The following is a 22,231-nucleotide window of genomic DNA, read 5'->3' as shown; positions in this document are numbered from 1 at the left end:
CAGTGGTAGTTAGTACTGAGTCCTAAACAGCCCACAACTTGGGAGGTATTCTGCACTTAGTGCTGAGCAGTACTCAGTACTTCGCGCTGAGTATTGCTGCTGAGGAGCGGGTCCCGCCCTCTGTGTGGAGGGGCCCCGCCTGCGAGATGCTGCTTCCTGCAGATCAGCCTCCTGCAGCGCCCAGAGCCCCCCAGTGACTCTGCGGGCAGCCCTGAGACAGGGCGCGGCTGGCACCGTGTCCCGGCTCTGCGGGACCGGCTGAGGAGCACGGAGCCAGCTCTCCCGAGTGTTTCCTTTCGTGGCGCCGAGCGGACTCTCACTGCAGCGCCAGGACTTTGAGACCAATCCTCCAGGACGTCGTGCTCACATGGGAATCATTTCCCCTGGGACTGAACAAGAAAAAATTAGGTGAGAAGCACTACTGCCAAGCAGCCAAGTGACCCGTTCTTCCTGATTTAGGTTAATTTGGGCGGGTAGACCTCTCTGTTCCTTTCTCAGCACTGAGCCTGACTCACAGGAACGAAAGCTTTGCTGCTGTTTTCTGCTCCCACCAGAGTGGAGGTCGAAGATGTCTGAGCTTCAGAGCTGGAACCTTCTAGCCTCAGCTTCCCCGGGGTGGCGTGTTTTGTTCCCTGATCAACCTAATGTTATACCCCAAGGACTAGGAAAAGAACCAATAGAGCCCAGAGTCAGTAGAAGGAAAGAAATAACAGGAACTAGGGCAGGAAAAAAAAACAAAACAAAACTGAACAGACTAGAAAAATAATAGAAATGATCATCAAAATGAAGAGTTGGGGTTTTTTTGAAGGGATAAGCACAACTGATAAACCTTTAGCTGGACTAAGAAAGGAGGAGAGAAGACCCAAAGAAATAACGTCCAAAGTGAAAGAGGAGACGCCACAGTGAGCAGGATGGAGACAGAGGGACCATGGACAGTCACCCGCCCGCACTTGGGTGACCCAGAAGGGTGGGTGAGTTCCTGGATGCTCACAGCCCACCAGCACTGAATCACGAAGAATCAGAAAGTCTGCACAGACCCATAAGGAGCAGGAGGCTGAGTCCGTATCGGAACCTTCCACTTTCCCAGTGTAGAAAGCATGAGTCGGGGAATATTCCGTGTCTGTGGTGCCAGGCAGGTGGGAGGAGCATCACGGATGGATGTGGGAGTCGGATTCTCTCACCGTCCGCTCGGAGTTTTTTCACTTCCCTGTGGCCCCAGGAACCGTCTCGTCCTGTCTGAGTTCTCAGATGTTGCTGGTGATCGTCTCAGCTCTGCACGTACGTCTGTGTTCTGGGGAGGGGGTGCAGCCGGCGTGTCCTGCGCTGGCACTTTGGGACGGGAAGTCTCCCACACCAGAACTTTTAAAACAGGTACACTGGAATATGAGGTGCATCGGTATGAAATACTCTATTTTTAAAGATTGCAGCTTGGAAAGATGGCTGCGATTGCTCAGAAAATTTGAATGTTCTTTTTTGGGATCTTCCTTCCATAACCTGGCGTAGGGCAACCTCTGAACATTCCCAGGAATGGTGAACATTTTCTCTTTGAAAGTCACTGTGAGGAAATGTGTCATGCTCTTTGCTGCCAGGTACCAAAGTTATTTGGTGAACGAGGTTGTTTATATCCCAGTCGATAAACAAGTTATCACACTGTTTTCAATGTGAAAATGCAGTTAGAATATATAAAAACAAGACTGATTTCTTGCATAGTTTATTTATTTATTTATTTATTTTTGAGACAGAGTCTCGCTTTGTTGCCCAGGCTAGAGTGAGTGCCGTGGCGTCAGCCTAGCTCACAGCAACCTCAAACTCCTGGGCTCAAGCGATCCTCCTGCCTCAGCCTCCCGAGTAGCTGGGACTACAGGCATGAACCACCATGCCTGGCTGATTTTTTCTATCCATATATCAGTTGGCCAATTAATTTCTTTCTATTTTTAGTAGAGACGGGGTCTCGCTCTTGCTCAGGCTGGTTTGGAACTCCTGACCTTGAGCAATCCGCCTGCCTTGGCCTCCCAGTGTGCTGGGATTACAGGCGTGAGCCACCGCGCCCGGCCTCTTGCATAGTTTTAAAACTGTCTTTGAAAACATTTTCCAAAGAGGCATAAAAAATATCCCGAATGACGGCACCACTCTGAATACATGTCCAGTTTTCGGAGGTCTGGGATGTGCAGGTTCCAGTGTGATGCACAAATAACGCCTTGGCTACTTTACAGCGCTGCTTTGGAATTTTCCCGGACTCTGACAGCGTGAGTTAATGCCATCAGGGGCCTCTGTGCTAGTCCCTGACCATGCTGGGTGCACATTCGATCAGCCCTGGGGGCAAACTGTGGCTCTCTCTCCTCTGATCGCAAAGCACAGCCCACTTGCCCCCGTGGGCCGCACCACGCCGTCTTTCCACAAAGCATCTCCACGTACAAAGCCATCTTTCTGCGTGGGATCTTGTGTAGTGTTGTCCCAGCTTTCCTTGGTGACGCCGGATAAAGTTGCACGTTCATCTTCTGCAAAGAGAGTCCACTGCTCATTAGTGTCACTTTGTTTTCATCTTTTAGAAATATAATCATGTACTTCCCTCAAAGGACCCGGACCTTGCAAAGCGCAGAACAAGGCGTCTCCCGGGTCCCCTAGCTCCCGGGTCCCCCAGCCCCCGGTCCCCCAGCTCCCGGGTCCCCCTGCTCCCGGTCCCCCTGCTCCCGGGTCCCCCTGCTCCCGGGTCCCCCAGCCCCCGGGTCCCCCTGCTCCCGGGTCCCGCAGCCCCCGGGTCCCCCAGCTCCCGGGTCCCCTTGCTCCCGGGTCCCCCAGCTTCCGGATCCCCCTGATCCCAGGTCCACCCCCCTCCTGGGTCCTCCCCGTTCTGGGCCCTCCCCAATCAGTTGCATTTCAACCGACCTTGTCCACAGTTTGAAAACTGTGCAGCCACCTCCTCACCCCCCTCCGGGGTAAATGAAAACATTTGCAGCCACCTCCTCACCCCCCTCCGGGGTAAAATAAGCGCATAAAGATTTCATTCTGATTCTCCTCACTCTGATTTATCTCCCAGCATCATCAGGTTTGAAATAAACAGCTCCCGTCTGTCACCTTTGAAGATAACTCTCTTCTCCGGCTCCTTAGCGCATGACCTTGGGCCGTCTTTCTGGGCCTCTGATTTTCCTTCTCTGCTCGGCACCTCTTCCTTCTCACTCGTCTCCCCAAACTGGTGGAGGATTCGCCCCGCACTCTTCCCTCTGACCGATCCCTCTTTTCCATCTTCTCCTCTCTCCTCCTCCCAGTGACCGGTTCCCCATTCCCTTCCCAGCGCCCACCCCCCGTGATGGGTGCCTTGCCTGCTGGTCAGTTACCCTCGGCCCCAGGACCTGCTCCCTGCCTGCCGGCCCCCAGCCGGCCCCCTCTCCCCAGCGCCTGGCACCCGGCTGCCGTGTGTTTGGAACTGCACGCCGTGACCCTTAATTAAGATCACTCAAGAGTTGTAGGGGGTTGCAGCCAGAAATTTAAAAAAGTGGAATAGAAGAGGATAAATATAATAAAACAGGACAGACTGAAACGGGGCCCTCTTGTGGGACGGGGCAGAGGTGGCGGCAGGACTCACGTGTCTTCCCTGGGCCTCTCGGTAGGAGGTGCGTCTTCCTCTTGGATTCTACCGGGGAGAGTCTGACAGCCCCTCGGTCCCTCCTTCTTGGCCGGCCCTGTTTCCGCGCCGTGTTCTCCCGGCCTGCTTGTTGCCTCACTGTGTGGACGTGGCTCCCACGCTCCCCGCTTCCCGTAGCTCACCTGCAGAAGAAACAGAGGCAATCCCACCAGAAAGCTGAGTGCTCCTGGTCCTCCTCCTTTGACGTCTCCTGTTTTTCCCGGCGGCCCAGCCAGTTCGCCTTGCGGAGAACCTCAACCCCTGTTCTCCGCTGCCCTGCACACAGCTGCGCTTAGACTTTACCAGCCCCGCTTCCCAAACCACCCACGCCGCCGGCGTTCTCTGGGCTTGCAATCTTGTCGTCTCCGGCCTTGTCATCTCTTGGAGGAGCTGTCTCTTGGAGGAGCTGTCTCTCCAGCCCTCGGCAAATGCCGTTCCCTTCCCTCTGCTACCTTCCATTCTCTGTTCGCAAATCATTAAACTAAAATAGGAAAGGCAGCAGTGCCTGGCTCTTAGTTAGGGCTCAGTAAATAGAAATAGCATTATTTTTAAATTCTCATCATTTTCATGGTTATTCTTATCGTCCTTCTAAAACACTGTCCATTGGGTGATATTTCTGTCATATTCAGAAAGCTGTCACCGCTCCCCACTGTACACAGAAGTGCCAACACTTCCTGGCACGACGTACGAGGCCCTGTGACCGCTCGGTCTCTTCACACTTGCCCCCCCACGTCACCCACACGCCCGAGGCCACACCTTCCACAGCCCCGTCCCTTCTCTCACGCTGGCCGCTGTCCCTCTCCCCCTGTGTCTGCGGGATTCCGTTGATTTTCTCAACCGTGGTTCAACTGCCGCTGTCTTCTGGGAAGGTTCCTGGTTTCCCAGCTCAAACTAATCCCTCCATTGCTGCACTCACTCAGCCGTCTTCTTGTGACTTTGCTCTATGCTGTCATGCTCCAGCCTGGTCTCGGCTAACCACGTACCGACCCGTATTCCACACCGACTAGGATCACGTCTGTCCTCACGCTGCACGTGCCTCACGTGGACACACACGAGGTCTCAGATGTTCCAGACGTGAAGTCACACCGTGTACAGTCATTTCTGTTTGGCTTTTTCTCTCAGCGCAGTTCCCGCCAGGCTGCGGGCTGGACTGCGGTTCTGTTCTTGCCGTTGCCGTGCCATGCCGGATGGATCTCGGTTTCACCATTCATGTGCTGGAGGACATGGGCTGTTGCAAACAAAACTATGGTTATCTCCCACATTTAATGCAAGTTTCATGTGCACGCAGATCTTCACTTCTGTGGGATGAACGGGTGGGTTTGACTCCTGGGTTGTGTGATAAGCGGTTGCACAGTTTGTGAAGTAGCAGTCAGACCACCTTCCAGAGCAGCTGTGCGACTTTACACCCCCACCAGAAATGCAAGGTGGTCCCGCCCCTCTGCATCCTGGCCAGAGCTTGACGTTGTCGCTGTTGTCATTTTAGCCGTTTTGCAGGTGCATGGAGAGGTCTGGTGCCTCGATTTGCGTCTCCCCTGTGGGTGGGGGATGGTTTGCAGCTCTGCCCAGGCTGACAGGACACCGTGTGTCCTCTCCCCGCCTCCACCCACGGCCTGACCGAGTTTATCGTCAGTTTTAGGAGTTCTGTGTGTATTCCAGACACTACTTATCCTTTGTGAGGTATTTCCTCCCACTTGGTACTTGGTTTTTCATCCTCTTCGCAGGACCTTTTATAGACTTAAAGTTTTTAATTTCAGTGAGGCCCAACTTAGCAATGTTTTTGTGGAAAACGTGTGGTGTCAAGTCTAAGAACTTTTTGCCCAGCCCTAGATTCCAAAGATTTTCTGCTGTTTTTTTTTTTTTCCCTAAAAGCTTCATAGTTTTGCATTTTATATTTATATCCAGGTTTGCTTCTGGCTTAAACTGTGAGATTTAAGTCGAGCTTCCTGATTTAGCCCATGGACATCTACTCATTCCAGTGCTGTTTATTGAAAAGGCAGTTTTTCCACCATTAAGTTGTTTTTGTACCTTTGTCAAAAAACACTTGGGAAATTTGTGTGGCCGTACCTGAGTTTTTCTGTTCTGTTTTGTAGTTTATTTGTCTGTCCCTCCACCGGTACTGCAGTTGTGACTGCTGAACCTCTGTAGTGAGATTTGAAATCGGGTACAATGATCCTCCCACTTTGTTCTTCCCCAGTGTGTTCTGGGTGCAATAGTTCCTTTGCTATTTCATGTAAATTATTTTTCTGCATCTGCAGAGAATCTCTCTGGGGTTTTGACGGGAATCTTGTTAAGCCTCTACATCAAAATGGGGAAAATGAACATCATTCCATGTCATGGAAAGTTCTGATCCATGAACATGGTATGTCTGTCACTTATTTAGACACTGTTTTTCATCACTATTGTGTAGGTTTCAGCATACACGTCCTATACATGTTTTATTAGATTTTCATCTAAGTATTTTTGAGTGATTGTAAATAGTATTTTATTTTTAATTTTAGTGCCCCTGTGTCTATTGCTAGTATATAGCAAAAGAACTTATTAGTTCTACGAGTCTTTTGCAGATTTTTCATGTAGATGATCATGTCATGAGGAGATAGGTTCAGAGTGATTTCTTCCTTTCTGACCTGCGTGCCTTTTATTCCTCATTTTTCCCTTTTGCACTGGCTGGGACTCCAGCCTTAAGTTGAGTGACGCTGGTGACAGTGGACACCCTGCCTTGTTCCTGATCTCAGTGGAAAACTTGCAGTTAACCACCGTTCAGTGCAGTGTTAGCCAACAGGTTTTGTAGATGTTTATTGTTAATTTGATGAAGTTCCCCCAATTTCTGAAGGTATTCATCACGAATGGGTGTTGAATTTCCTTTAAAAATGCTTTTCCTGCATTGATTACTGTGATCATGTGGTTCTCTTCTTCTTTAGCCGATTGACATGATGGATCTCATTGATTTGATTTAGAACAGTAAACCAGCCTTTCATTCCTGGAATAAAACCTATGAAGTGTAATTCTTTTTATTTATTGCCGGATTTTAATCTACTAATGTTTTCTAAAGGATTTTTATGTTTACATTTGTGAGGGATGTTGGTCTGCAGTTTTCTCTTTTTACTTTTTTACTATCTTTGCTTTTGGTATAAGGTTAGCATTAGCTACATGAAATAAATTGGGAACTATTTCCTCCTTTCCAGTTTGTGTGGAATTTGTGTTAATTGTGTGGAATTTGTGTTAATTCTTGTTTAGATGTTTGGTAGAATTCTCCAGTGAAATATTCTGGGCCTGGGTATGTCTTTTGGGGTAGATTTTTAATTATTTGTTCAAATTCCTTAATAGTTATAGGAATATTCAAATTATCTATTTCAATTGAATAAATTGATGTAACTTGTGGTTTTCAAGGAATTGATCCATTTTATTTATGTTTTCAAGTTTATGTGTGGTGTGGCAAGGCGCGGTGGCTCAAGCCTGTAATCGCAGCACTCTGGGAGGGCAAGGTGGGAGGATTGCTGGAGCTCAGGAGTTTGAGACCAGCTTGAGCAAGAGCAAGACCCTGTCTCTACTAAAAGTAGAAAAATTATCTGGACATGGTGGTACATGCCTGTAGTCCCAGCTACTCGGGAGGCTGAGGCAGAAGGATCACTTGAGCCCAGGAGTTTGAGGTTGCTGTGAGCTAGGCTGATGCCACGGCACTCACTCTAGCCTGGGCAACAGAGGGAAACTCTGTCTCAAAAAATAAAAAAAAAAGTTTATGTGTGTAGAGTTGTTTATTTCTGTATTTTCCTTCTGTTGTCTGCAGGGTCTGTAGTGACAGCCCTTGTTTTGGTAATTATGTTGGTGATTTGCGGCTTCTCTTTTGTTTTCTTTGTCAGTATTGCTAGAGGTTTGTCAATTTTACTGATCTTTTCAAGAGATCAACTCTCATTGTCAAACGATTTTCTTCTTTTTTCTGACTTAAATTTCATTGATTTCTTTATTATTTCCTTTGGGTTTAGTTTGTACTACTTTTTATAGATTCTTGATGTGGGAATTTAGGTTATTGATTCGAGACTTTTTCTTCATGTAAGCATTTAGTGCTAAGAATTTCATGTTTCAACTGTGTGCCACAAATGTAGATATGTTGTGTTTTTATTTTCATTGAGTTTAATGTATTCCACAGCTTTTCTTTGACCCGTGATTGCTTAGAAATGCGTTGTTTAATTTTCAAATGTTTGGAGATTTTTCCATCATCTTCCTGTTGTTGGTTTCTAGCCTGACTCTGTGCGATTAGAGGACCTACTCTCGATGATTTTAACTTTGCAAGGTTTGTCGTACAGCCCGGATGGGGTCTGTCCTGGTCTGTGCCCCTGAGCAGTGGAAGAGATCATTTGCTCTGCCCTCATTGGGAAGAGGGTTCCACCGAGGATGTTGCTGAATTCTTCTCTGTCACTGTCGATTTTCTGTTTAGTTGTTTTGGTTGCTAAGAATGTGATGTTGAAATTTCCGGTTGTAGTTGTGGGTTTATCTCTTTCTCCTTTGGCTCCGTCAGTTTCTGCCTCACGCATTTGCAGCTCTGTTGTTTGGTATGTGCGTGTCTAGGGTTGCTGGCCTATTGGTTGATCGACCCTCGTGTCACATGCAAGTTCTCCTCTCTGCAGATAATTTCCTTGCTCTGAATAGGAAGTCACCTGATACTAATATAGCCATCGCTGCTGTCCTTTGATTACTGCTTGCATGATGTATTTTTCCATAGTTTTACTTTCTTTCTTCCTATAGCATTGTATTTGACATGAACTTCATCTAGAGGGCACACGGTTAAGCCTTTTTTTTTTTTTTTTTTTTTACGTCCACTCAGCCAATGTCATTTAGCCTATAAATTTAGCCCATTTATGTTTAATGTATTTGTTGGTACATTAGCGCTAAAATCTCTCATTTCGTTTTTGCTTTCCACATGTTCTCTATTTTCTTGTTTCTTTGCTTTTTTATTCCCTTCTTGTGAGTTGCTTTAATGCTTTCTGAAATCCATTTTAATTTGTCTACAGTGTTTGTAAGCACCTTTCATTTAGTGGCTGCTCCAGACTTGACGTCACGTGTACATCTGTGTAACCTGTCGCGGTGTGCTGGCGTCATCATTTTACCAGTTTGGATGAAATTTGGAACTTTATATCTCCCTTATGGCACTTCATTTGCCTCCCTCGTTTACAACGTGATTGTTTCAGTTTTTTCTGTACCTGCATTTAGAGGGACATCAGGTGGTGTTGTCTTTGGTCCCCTGTCAACAGAGCCTGTGAGGGGAATGCGTCCCTGCCCTGGCTCGCTGTCTTCTTTCTTCCTGCACGGTGTCCCCAAGGCTCCTTCTGTTGTCTTTCCTTTATATTTAGAGTTGTCCATTTGGCAGTTCCTTCAGAGTTGGCCTTCTGGTGAAAGACTCTCGTTTTTCCTTTGTCTGAGAATATCTGATTTTTCTTTCGTTCCTGAAGGATGTTTTCCTTGGGTAAATCTGGACAGACAGATTTCTGGGTTGACGGTTCTTCTCTTTCACACTGGGAAAGCGTGTCCCGGTGGCCTCCACGGTTTCTGATGAGAAATCCTCTGTCACCAGAGCGTGTTTCCCTCGTGGAGAGGTGTCGCTTTGCTCTGGCTGCTTTCAGGATTTTTTCTTTATAGGTTTTCAGAAGCTTGATTGTTAGGTGTCTCGTAGGAGATTTGGGTTTATTCCATTTGGGGTGTGCTCGGCTTCTTACATTTTTGGGTTTTTGTGTCTCTTGCCAAAATTGAGAAATTTTCAGCCATTATTTTTCCGAGTACCTTTTCAGACTGTCTTCGTTTCCTCTCCTTTTGAGACTCTCGGCACGAACGGTAGACCTTTGGTTACAGCACACAGTCCCTGAGACCTCGTTCTTTTTTTGGCTGTTTTCTCCTTGTCGTTGAGATTGGGTGGCAGCTCCGTTGTTCTCCCCCCCAGCTCACTGGTTTGCTCCTCTCTCCTCTGTCCGCATTCACGGAGCTGTTTATTTTACTTATTGCATTTTCTTTCAAGAGAATTAAATCGTTTATTGATTACACATGATAATGGTTGACACACAAGCTTCATTCCTATCTATAATTTTTGTCTGGTACCATTATTCAATTTAGATATATTGCATAGGATATGCCAACAATCATCTTTATAACCAATAATTCCATGATTTTTCCTTGCAATAGAGTTTCCATTTGATTTTTGTTTACAGTGTCCATTTATTTACCAAGACTTCCGTTTTTCACTTGTTTCGATGTGTTCGTTGTTGTGCGCTGAAGCGTTGGCCAGGCAATCCTGACGTCTCACCATCCGGCATTGGCGTCTGTGGGTTCTCTTCTCTGTTCTTTTGTGATCGTCCTTGTTCTTGGTGTGACCAGTGGTTTCCTATTGAACCTGGACATCTTAATATTATAGCGTGAGACTCTGGATCTCATTTAAACCTTGCATTTTAACTGAGAGATGGGGGTGGCTCCTTGTCACTGGCATGTGGGGACAGAAGTCTGGGCTCCCTTCCGGAGAAGGGAGTCACTACCTGAGAGTGGGGCCTTCCCCCACTGCCGGTACCAGCTCCCCAGGGGTCTCCCCCGATGCCGTGGGGGGCAGTTACCACCAGCCGCTGCCCCCTGGGCCTTCCCAGCACCACCTGCTGGGTCAGGGGTGCCTCACTGTGGCTTCCTGGAGGAGGTGTCCGGCCCCGTAACCTCTGCCCGCAGGGTGGGGAGGGGCTGCACGTGTTTCCATGGTGCGAGGCTGGAGGAGAGCTCTTCAGTCTGAAACCCATCTTGTCTCGGTGAGTGGCTCCTCCCCTTGCCGCCTGCGCAGAGACAGGCGGCCTCGGGCGGGTGTTTCTGTCTGGCCTGGTGTTCCTGGCGGCTGCTTCGCCCGGGTCTGGGGTGTGTGAGCCGAAGAGGAGATCCGGGAGCTCACGCCGGCGTTCTTTGGTGGGCTTCCCTCTCCGCCCTTCTGAGCCTCACGCCTGTTTCACGTGTGTCCAGGGTTCCTAGCGGCGCCGAGTGGGAGCAACACGGAAAAGTGCGTCTTCTCCGTCTTTCTGGAAGCTGATCTTTCTTCCCAGGGTTTTACTCCCCCAGGACCGGCCCTGGAGAGAAGCTCACAGGGAATGTTTCAACCCTCGGATCTACGCGTCCCTTGGTTTGCTTTTTATATCCCCAAACACGGATCCTTCCCGCTCCCAGGAAAGCGTGGCCATCTGGGCCGCGGAGCAGGGTTCTCCCGGGGCTGTGCGGTCCAGGCGGCCCTGTGCGTCCGATGCCGGCTGCTCTGGAGGGGCGGAGCCCTGCACAGGCCCCGGGACCGATGCAGCTCAGACCTTTGTGTTCTGTGGGAAGAAATGTCACTGGATCTCAGTTATGTACATTTGTAAAATAAATGTTTTTTTTCATGAGAGTGTCCCCCTTCGTGCTCGATTTGCTGTTTCCTGATGAATATTAGTATTAAGGCCACCCTTTTGGCGTGGCGTGGTTAGAATACGCTTATTTTCTAGATCCGTGTGGCTGAGTATTGTGCTAACATCTACTGCGCGTTCTCCTGGGCGTGGACGGTGATGCCACACACACACACACACGTGTCAGAGACGGCCCCTAGGCTGCGTGGCAGATGGGATGGATTTGCTCAGCGTTACGTACGTTAACCCTGAGAGAGGGCGCAGTGACTGTGGGTCCAATCTCTAAATGTTACATCCACACAGAGCTGCTCAGAGCAAGTTGGGGACCGTCCTGTCTGGTGAATTTTCCAGCAACTCCTACTTTGGGCGACACCATTGAGCCTTTTCAGATTTAGAAACATGCCAACCATTGGCATCTTGCCACCTGTAAAATTAAAAAAAAATGTAGATTTGCATTTGAAAAAAATACTTAAGTGTGTTCATGAAGGTGGCCCAGACCTACGGGAACTCTTCTTTTAATTCCACCCAGAATATGTGGTTCTCAGCAAGTTCTGGACCTCCTCACACACACACACACACACACACACACACACACACACATGCACACACATACACACACACACACACACACACACACACACACATAGACATAGGCACAGAGCCATCCTGATTTGAGGATTTTGGTAATGTGTTTTTGTACAAGGCATAAAAATATATCTCTATAATTACATGATATTTAGTGATTAGATAATTATGGATAATTGCACGGGGTAGTTCTAAGTGCTAAAGTGTTACCATAAGATCTAAAATGTACAAATTGCATAATAATTATTCTTGGGAGTTATTTGGTAATTCCGAGCATAATTATCATGTGATCCGCAGTGCGTGTAATTAATGCATAATCACATGGATTTTGCCTTCATAACGACTTCACCCTTGTTATGAAGCTCTTTGTCATAACATTTGAGCACAAACACAATGTAATTGGCTCCCGGATACAGCACATTAAGCCCCTGTAATCGCCTTCCCGGCAACAGCACCCCTTGTCCCGTTTCAAAGGCTGCTCTCTTGCGAGGTGGGGTTGGGAAGAGCAAGTTACCTGAGATGCGGCGGCCGCAGGTGCCACGGCGGGAGGGCGGCGGGTGACTGTGTGCGCGCAGGGGGTGAGCAGTGTCTTCGCCGTGGCCAAACCCGTCCATGTAAAGCCCTTCCCACTGGCGTGAAATCTCTTCCAGCGGAAGTGCCGGGCGAGGCGCCCAGCTGCGCAGCCTGGGTTGTGTTGTCACAGAGCGGCGTCATCTTCCTGGTCCACGAATTTCCGAAGGCTTCTTAAGGTTTCTGTCGGGAGAAGCTCTTAGTAGCAAGGCCTGCGAGAGGGAGCCTGGGTTTTCGGTGGCGTGGGCAGCCTGCTGCTGAAATGCGACTTTGATGACCGTGTTTGCAACTTCCCCCCACAGGTTTCACGTGGCAGGACGAGTACGCCCAGCACGTGATGGCCCAGGAGCTGGCGAACCTGCCCAGAGCCCACGCCCGGCGTCCTGACGCGTCCGCCCTGGCCAGGTGAGTGTGGCCTTGTTGGCGCCCCTCATTCCCGGCCGCGCTGGCGTCTGGCAAGCCTGTTGGCTTTTTGTTTGTTTTAGGGCAGCAAATCCCGCTCCCCGCCTTTCTTATGTGGAAGTGTCGAGAATTCGAAATGTCCATACGAAGAGATCAGGGCTTCCTGTCTCTGCCGTGGCGCCCCACCCCAGAGAGGATGATGGTGGTGCCACCTCCAGCATGGTGCCGTTTTCACTGAGACATTTTGGGGTCCAGGGGTCCCCGCATTCCCATGAGACCTTTGGAAAAATCCTCCTCCTCAGAGCCTTGGTTGGCACAGAGAGGTCCAGAATTCTGCTCGTTCTCAGTGAGCAGTTGTGTTCGCTTCGGTACAAAAAGCAGAATCAACCCCGAAATCCTTGGCTTCTCTGTCCCAGAGCAGCAGCCGGCACCGAGCGAAAGATGTCGCTCCGTACTGTCTCATGGCACCTCCTGCGGCCCCCGGCAATGGCCAGCGTCCTGCCTGTCCTCGCAGGAGGGATGAGACGTGGCAAGGCTGACATGTGCATCCGAGGACAGACCACGGTGAGGGTGCTGAGGTCGTCTGATTCGTGGGCCATTGTTGTGCCGTTTTTCATGCTTAAAGGACAAACGTGAAGGGATCTTTCCCATTTTTCCCAGAGAGGGAATATTCTAGAGCCATTGCCTTTAGGTAGACAAATTCCTATAACACAGAAATTTAGATGTCTGCTTTTGCGCCCACATCTGCCAGTCGGGCGGCGGTCTAGTCCTCCTGGCGTCACGTCAGCGTCCTTCCAGGGCCACAAGGCTGGGCACAAGCTCCGTCCCTGGCACACGGCACACGCCTGAGGGTGGGACCGTGTCTTTGCTCTTCTCGTGCCTGGGGCGTCGGCCCTCGCTGCCTTCTATATGGAAGAGACTGAGCTGTTGTAGTCCGTACGTGTGTGTAGGACTTTCTGTAAAAAACAAAACAAAACACAAACCCACCAAAGCGTTCTCTGCTTGAGCTCTCTGGGGTGTGTTCAGACTGCTCACCGTCTGCGGATCACGCTTGCGAGGCTGTGGCGCCGTCCCGGGTGACCTTGAACTTCAAGCCAGGGCTGGGCAGGCGGCCCCAGGAGAGCCGGGAGCAGAGGGGAGGGGGAACAGAGAAAGCCTCAGAGCAGTGATCCCGTGTATTCGTGGGACACGTGGGGGACGCAGCAGTGGCTGCCACTCGGAAAGGGAGTCACCGGCAGAGCCCAGACAGAAGCTTCCGCTGGGAAACGGGGCTGGGGCCACTCGGGAGACCCGGGGGCAGCCTTCATAGCAGCACTGAGTAGGGTCGCTAACAAAAATTGGCGGTTTTATTATGAAAAATGGTGACTTATCTTTGTCTTTTTAGTTATAAGTGAGATTAAAAGTTTAAAAGACACATCTCTAGAGACTGGAAGTTTCTCCTTCACGGGCTTTCTGCGTGTAATCTTTGTCCACATTAAAACCACAGATTGTATGTTTCTGTTTCTTTCATTATAGGGTCTCTATGTTTAAGGCTAGTAACGTCCTATATCACATTTGGTAGAAACACCCTCATCCATCTGTGTCGGAGAAGGTGTGAGGTCGGGTTGCAGATGGAAACCGGGAGCTCTGACAGCTCTCAGGCTGGTGAGGGTTCAAACCGGAAAACACCAAGCTTCCTGCCCTAAATCAGGGGCCCGTGTGGGAGGAGTCTAGCGGATGTTCTCTGGACTCCTCCCCGCCCTGCCCCCAGGACTGGATCACGTGGACCTTAGACACCACCAGGTCCCCTCGGATGCTGGCTTTAGGGGAGGTTCCGGCCAGTGAACTGCCTCCCAGCGTGGAGGTCAGAGAGTGAGGCTGGGCACACATACACCGGCTCATCCCACAGGTTCAGGAAAGGCTGAGTTGTGCTGCTCACAGCCCCAGGGAAGGTCCCAGCCCTGTGAGGTCCCAGCCCCGTGAGGTCCCAGCCCCGTGAAGGTCCAAGCCCCGTGAAGGTCCCAGCCCTGTGAGGTCCCAGCCCTGTGAGGTCCCAGCCCCATGAGGTTCCAACACTGTGAGGTCCCAGCACTGTGAAGGTCCCAGCCCCGTGAGGTCCCAGCCCCGTGAGGTCCCAGCCCCGTGAGGTCCCAGCCCTGTGAGGTCCCAACCCTGTGAGGTCCCAGCCCTGTGAGGTCCCAGCACTATAATGGTCCCAGCACTGTAATGGTCCCAGTCCTGTGAGGTCCCGGTCCTGTGAGGTCCCAGCACTGTGAGGTCCCAGCCCTGTGAGGTCCCAGCACTATAATGGTCCCAGCACTGTGAGGTCCCAGCCCTGTGAGGTCCCAGTCCTGTGAGGTCCCAGCACTATAATGGTTCCAGCACTGTGAGGTCCCAGCCCTGTGAGGTCCCAGCCCTGTGAGGTCCCAGCCCTGTGAGGTCCCGGTCCTGTGAGGTCCCAGCACTATAATGGTCCCAGCCCTTTGAGGTCCCAGCACTATAATGGTCCCAGCCCTGTGAGGTCCCAGCCCTGTGAAGGTCCCAGGCTTCTCTTGAGCTTCCTCTGGATTCTAGTTGCTTCTACTCCTGTGGGCCCAGAGGTTCTTGACCTGCTGGTGTCTGCACCATGCCTTTCCTCACCCTGTGCTATGAGATAGCCTGCTTCAGGACATCATGTTTCTGGCCCGGGATTCTGGGCCAGCTTTCTGCCTGGTGGGGAAACTCCACAGCCGGAGAGATAGACAGTCGTAGCGTGGCATTTTCTCCCTCGACTGCTGCCCTGTGATATTAGCCTCACAACACAAGTTGAACAGTTTTCCTTCTTTTCCTAAAATTTCCAAAAATTTTTCTTTATGCTTGAAATGATCAACTTCTAGTATTTTTACAAAATGATCTTTCTTTGTAGATACATCTCATAAAATATCCATTGTCTTGTGAAAAAGTTTCAGTAAAATATGTTCGCACTTTCACTGTGTGAATTTGGGGCATTTACAACTTTGCAGAAAGCTGTTCTTTTCACAGAGGTCTCCAGACAGGGTACCTTGGTGTGGCGTGCGCCACCCCACTGCTAGTGAAGACTGCCCAGCCACGGGTGGTCACCTCCTTGGCCATCCTGAACCTAATCTTTCTTTGCGTCTTTCCCACACAATTTTAAAAAAGAATTATCTCTTGAATTTTCTTCTTCTGCTATCCTTAGATTTATTGTTTTTTTAATGAGACTTCTTGAGTTGAACTTTTTGTTCATGTTTTTTTCATTTATTTTTAAAAAATAGTGAAATCACGTAAGTCTGTTCATTTTTTGCCTTTGCGCATAATTTTGTCATCATTCCATAACTTTGATGCATTCTCATTCGCGTTTGTTCTAAATTATCTGTAATTTGCATTTTATTCCCCCTTGAATCAGTAAGTGTCTGGTGGGCTTTTCCACCTTCCCATGTTCATGTGTCGATTCTACACTTTAAATTATTGTCTAATTCTACCGCATTTAGTCAGAATGTGACTTTGCTCAAGTTTTACTCTAGAAATTTTGAGGTTTTCTTATATTTTTTATTAATTTTCAATGGGTGTTTCAAAAACATATGCACGGGATGCAGGTTTTGCAGACAGTTTATAATTTCGTATCTACACATAATGTATAATTCTCCACACACACACACAGAGCAGTTATGTGACCACAGATGGATCTGTCCGTCCTCGCGTTACGACTGAATCTCCCGGCAGAGTCTGCGTTCCGAGCTCCCGTTGCTGTTGGCGTCCTGGTGTCACAGCTCCCAGCCCTGCCCTCACAGGCTCCCGCCACCACGACTGCCCTGCCAACCGTCACACACACTGTCATGTCAAAACGGGCCTGCGTCACCTTTTAGGCGTTCTGTCCCGTGTCATTCCTGAGTCCTCCTGGTTTTGTGGCCCGGTCAGTCCACAGCCTCCCTTCAAAGTTCAGCCTCGTGCTGAGTCTGCGTGAAGGCGGCTTTTGTAGGGACACGAAGTCTCAGCCCCTGTGGGCAACTGAGGGGAGCTGGTGGCAGCGTGTCTCTGCTGCCTTTCCTCTGTGGCTGTGGTTGTTTGCTTCTGTCTTGTTTAGTATTTGCAATTACACATCTTGTGTTAGGTTTAATTTGTGTTGGTCACCTCTGGGTTTTCAAGCTCATTTTTAGAGTAACATGTTTATTTCGTTGCAAGTAAAGGCGTCCTTATGTTGTAACTCCCTGTGTGACAGGGGCTGGTCACACTGTCACCTGCTCCACCCCCGGCCCAGCCCTGCACCTGAGCCAAGTCGTCCTGCCGCCTGCCCAGCCCTTCACCAGGTGGCTGTGGGGCCACATTTACTGACAAGTGAAGGTGAAGGAAGACTGAACGAATAAATGGCCGCACGGTGACTGCACCGGCCGAGAGCGTGGCCTGGCTTTCTGTGTCCCACACGCACTGCTCGCATGTCCTGAGCTTGGCGGTTCTGCGAGGACCGAGCAGGCCGGTGAAAGGACAGCTGGGGTTCTGCAGACGTGGCTGTGGGGCTTGAGAAGGTTTCCGTGACCTGCCCCAAACCGTCATCCACTCGGCACGTGGAGGGGAGACTGAGATTTAGTCCTCAGGACAGCAGCCCTGTCCTTGGGCTGGCAGAGTCAGCATCCTGAGCTGTCCCCTGCCGTTTCCTCTCATCACACGAGGTGCTCTGACGAGAGCAGGTCCCACGTGATGAAGCTAGAGAGGGACGGGACGACACGTGGGAGAGCAGCAAAGCAGTGATTACAGGTCCCCAGCGCGGGAACAAATTGGGTGCGTAAAAGGATTGCAGAGAACATGAGGACATGCTAAGGGACGAGGGGCCCCCTAGTACCTGGACCCCAAGAACCTGGACCCCAAGGATCTGGAGCCCGAGGATCTGGACCCTGATGACCTGGACACTGAGGACCTGGACTCCGAGGATCTGGACCCTGAGGGACCTGGACACTGAGGATGTGGACCCCAAGGATCTGGACACTGAGGATCTGGACCCCGAGGACCTGGACACTGAGGGACCTGGACACTGAGGATCTGGACCCCGAGGATATGGACCCTGAGGACCTAGACCCCGAGGGACCTGGACATTGAGGATGTGGACCCCAAGGATCTGGACCCCGAGGGACCTGGACACTGAAGATCTAGACCCCGAGGACCTGGACCCCGAGCACCTGGACCCTGAGGGACCTGGACACTGAGGATCTGGACCCCGAGGACCTGGACCCCGAAGATCTGGACCCTGAAGAACCTGGACCTTGAGCACCTGGACCCCGAGGATCTGGATACTGAGGATCTGGACCCTGAGCACCTGGATCCCGAGGATCTGGACCCTGAGGATCTGGACCCTGAGGACCTGGACCCTGAGCACCTGGACCCTGAGCACCTGGACCCCGAGGACCTGGACACCGAGCACCTGGACCCCGAGGACGTGGACCCTGAGCACCTGGACCCCGAGCACCTGGACACTGAGCACCTGGACCCCAAGGACGTAGACCCTGAGCACCTGGACCCCCAGCACCTGGACACTGAGCACCTGGACGCCGAGGACGTGGACCCTGAGGGACCTGGACCCAGAGGATCTGGAGCCCATGGATCTGGACCTCGAGGATCTGGATCCCGATGACCTGGACACTGAGGACCTGGACCCCGAGCACCTGGACCCCGAGGTACCTGGACACTGAGGATCTAGACCCAGAGGACCTGGACCCCGAGCACCTGGACCCCGAGGGACCTGGACACTGAGGATCTGGACCCTGAGGATCTGGACTCCGAGGACCTGGACCCCAAGGGACCTGGACACTAAGGATCTGGACCCCGAGGACCTGGACCCCGAGCACCTGGACCCCAAGGGACCTGGAACCTGAGCACCTGGACCCTGAGGAACCTGGACCTTGAGCACCTGGACCCCAAGGCCCTGGACCCCGAGGATCTGGATACTGAGGACCTGGACCCTGAGCACCTGGACCCTGAGGATCTGGACCCTAAGGACGTGGACCCTGAGCACCTGGACCCCGAGGACGTGGACCCTGAGCACCTGGACCCCGAGAACCTGGACCATGAGGGACCTGGACCCTGAGCACCTGGACCCCGAGGACCTGGACCCTGAGCACCTGGACCCCTAGGACCTGGACCCCGAGGACCTGGATCCTGAGCACCTGGACCCCAAGGACGTGGACCCCGAGCACCTGGATACTGAGGACCTGGACCCTGAGCACCAGGACACCGAGGATCTGGACCCCGAGCACCTGGACCCTGAGCACCTGGATACTGAGGACCTGGACCCTCACAGGACCGGGACCCCGAGGACCTGGACCCCAAGAACCTGGACCCCGAGCACCTGGACCCCGAGCACCTGGACTCCGAGGACACGCCGGAAGCTCCCGGGGCAGCCGCAGGGACCGGGATGCCAGCCATGTGAGCACCAGCAGGTCCCTGGTGGGCCTCAGCGTGGTCGTGAAGGGTCTACGTGAAAAGTGAAAGGGACCGGAGGTGATCGTGAGATGGGCAGTGAGTTCTGGACTCCTCCTGTGCTTTTAGAAAACACTTTGCTCCTGATTTGGATGTTTCCCTCCAACCACCTAAAAAGCACCTAGTATTGTCAGGATCCTGAAGCCAGCACGCAGAAGTGGGGAGACAAGAGTGCGGTTCTCAGGGTGAGGACTTACCCACCCTTTGGAGGAGAAGACATGCACCGAGAGGTTTCGATCTGCGTCCAGCCGGTGACAGAGCAGAGGGCAATTTGTGAGTTAATTGACGCGCTGTACTGCGTCACGGTGGGCTTTCCCGATGGTGACACGCTACAGTGTCACAACAGGCTCTGGCAGGGATGGGCGCAGGGAAGATGAATGGGAGAATTTATGGGGTGGCTGTATCCGCATTGATTAGCAATTAGTGGGGAAGTGGACAAAGTACCAGAAAAGTAAATTGACCTCAGTTAAATTATACTCTGACAACACAGAACATGAAATTTCATCCACTAAAAAAATCGGTCAAGGAAACCGTAGCCCTGGTTTGAGGTGCAAGGAGCTGTGACGCGTGGTGATTTACACGCCTGTTGTGTCGGAGCAACCCGGGAAGACACAAGAAATATGAACAGGACGAGGCATCAAGCGAGACAATCAAACACCATTAGGGAGGCTTTCCCTAAGCCTCAGCTTTTATGCAATATATGCAGGGGCCGCACGCCTCATTTTAGCGACTCGTCCACACACATCAGACGTTCTCCACAAAGACAATGGCTGGAGGCCTCTTGCGTTACCGTAAGTGGGGAATTTACAGTGAGTTACATGTCCACACACAGCTCCAGGGTAGTTCCCGGAAGTGTTTCTAAATCGCAGTAGACACCGGGCGTCGGTTCCAGACGGTCATGTTTGGACGTGAGCATCCTTCCTGGCAGCCAGACGTGGGCACGGCCGTGACGAAGCGTGTGCCTCGTCTGCAGTGACGCACCTGCAAACCTGATGACACTCCCCTGACTCACCTGCAAACCTGATGACCCCCCCCCACCTGGTGTGATGTCGTGGCGTCATGTGTTGGGGGGTGACCTGGGGCGTTTTTTGCACACAGCTGTGTTCGGAACGTGGTATTGAATGCAGGGAAAGGAAATAGGTACATAATATCTGCACACGGATGCTCCTCAGCCACAGCCCGATAAAGCAACCCATCTTAAGTTTAAAATATCGTCTAAATCAAAATACATTCAACACACTTAACCTACCAGAGACCATCGCTTAGCCGGACCTACCTCAGATGTGCTCAGAATGCTTACGTCACCTGTGGTCGGGCAAAATCACCTACAGCAGGCCTGTTTCATAATAAAGTGTTGAATTTCTTGTGTAAGCGTTGAGTACTGCACTGAAATGGAAAAGGGAGTGGTCGTGCGGCACATGAAGTTCGGCCTCTGCTGGGAGCGTGTCCTGCTCGCACCGTCGCAAAGCTGCACCGTCTCAGGTGGGGACCGTCTGTATTCTCTAAGTATGTATACACACGTGTGCACACAGGTACATGTATGTATTTTCCCTATATCATACATCATTCAGGGAAGCGTTGTGATCAAAGATAATGTTCCGTGGCATCTGGGTATTAAAGCCAGGATCCCGCACGCCGGTTCCAGAACCGCGGCATCTGTCCTCCACGGCGTGTCCCTGGGCTCCCACCCAGCCAGCTGGGATCTTGGGGGGACACCTGTGGGGACCTGGAGAGACGGGGTTCGCTAGGGAGATGTTGGCCTGGACCCTCAGTGCGGTGTAACCAGGCTCGCAGCCCCTGCCGTGGTTGTTTCTGGGGGAGCCACGGCTGCGAGGTGACCGCGCTCCCCCCACTGCCTCGCCGTTGTTTTATTCAGGTGAAATTTACAGACGATGAAATTGAGACCTCAGGTGCACAACCTGACGCTTCCTGACAAAGCAGACTTCCGAGTCACCGGCAGGTAATGGATACACAGAGCGTTTCCGCACCGCGGGAGGGTCCACGCCAGCCGCCGGTGGTCCCGACTCTGCTGACCCCGCTCTGGCCCTTCACCATGGGTTAGTTCCCTGCAGTCGTCACTGCCAGCAAATGGCACTGTGTTGTGTGAACCCACTTGGGACCTCGTCTCTCACTCAGGAAGCGGCCTTCGAAGTTTGCCTGTGTTTCTGCACAGCCAGTGGCTCCTTCCGTTCTGCCGGTGCAGAGAGTGCACCGCGTGAGTGCACTGCCGTCTCCGCGTCACCCCTGCGACGTCCTGGGGTCGTCCCTGTCTGGGGCTGTTGAGGACAAAGCAACGCACTTGCTTCTGCCGCAGATGGAGTCACGGGGATGAGATTTCCTCCCTGCAAACAGACACAGACAGCCCAGCATGTGACACCGTGTTGTTCATGGCGCCGGACACCAGGGAAGAAAGGGCGATCGCCAGTGGGAGTCGGAGAACCAGACGTGGTCCTCGCGATCGCCCCCGGCCACTGCCGGCAGCGCGGGAGGGCTCATGGAGCGTCGGAGCTGAGCAGGTGGCGCGGAGGCTGGGAAGCCACGGCGACCTGCGCCCGCCCCGCACAGGGGAAGTGATGCCAGAGCATGGGAGGCCCTCGGAAGGTCACCGCACATGCCAACAGGTGCAGTTTCTCTTGCTGTTTAAATCACGTTGAAAGAAATTCATGTTTAAACAAAACTGCCAGCAACATATCATGGGGTTTGGAGCACAGGAGTGGACAGAACGGTGGCAGGGACGGCGTCACAGCTAGGAGAGACAGGTGCAGAGTGGTGGCTCACGGCTCCCCTTCCGTACATCAGGTGCCGTGGTGTCGCTTGAAGGCGAGCGTGAGGAGTTCAGTACGGATGCTCCGCATTCAGGTGCAACTGCCAAAATCCCAAAACAGAGTTACAGCGAATAAGCCAACTCGAGAAACGAGATGGAGATGGTGGAAACATCCAGATGATTCCAGCATCAGGGGAAGCCCAGTGGAGACACGTGGAAGTGTCTGTCTGTCCCGTCCTGCAGCTCTGCTCGGTCCACGCCACGCCCTTCCCGTCTCCCGAGAACCTGCTTCGGCTCAGTCGCAGCCTCTCCCGGTCCGGGGAGGTGGAGGCCCGGCCGTGCCAGCAGCGGGAGGGCGTCTGGGCCGTCAGCTGCTGCAGAAGCCGAACGGGAACGTGGTTCTAGGAATGTTCTGGAAGGCAGCAGGGCTTGGGGAGGACGTGGATGGCCAGAGCC

At 51.9% G+C, this 22,231-nt stretch overlaps 1 protein-coding gene across 1 annotated transcript in view; it reads left to right on the top strand.

Moving 5' to 3' along the window:
• Positions 1-22,231, top strand: part of PTPRN2 (protein tyrosine phosphatase receptor type N2) — a 595,476-nt gene that overhangs the window by 140,260 nt on the left and 432,985 nt on the right. Inside the window, exon 4 of the mRNA XM_076006762.1 lies at positions 12,468-12,570. Coding sequence (XP_075862877.1) covers positions 12,468-12,570 — 103 coding nt within the window. The remainder of the gene's footprint in view (positions 1-12,467; positions 12,571-22,231) is intronic.

The sequence above is a fragment of the Microcebus murinus genome, chromosome 9 (assembly GCF_040939455.1).
Source record: "Microcebus murinus isolate Inina chromosome 9, M.murinus_Inina_mat1.0, whole genome shotgun sequence".
Lineage (NCBI taxonomy): Eukaryota > Metazoa > Chordata > Mammalia > Primates > Cheirogaleidae > Microcebus > Microcebus murinus.
Note: the sequence above shows the minus strand (reverse complement) of the source record. Positions and strands in the feature narration are given on the sequence as shown.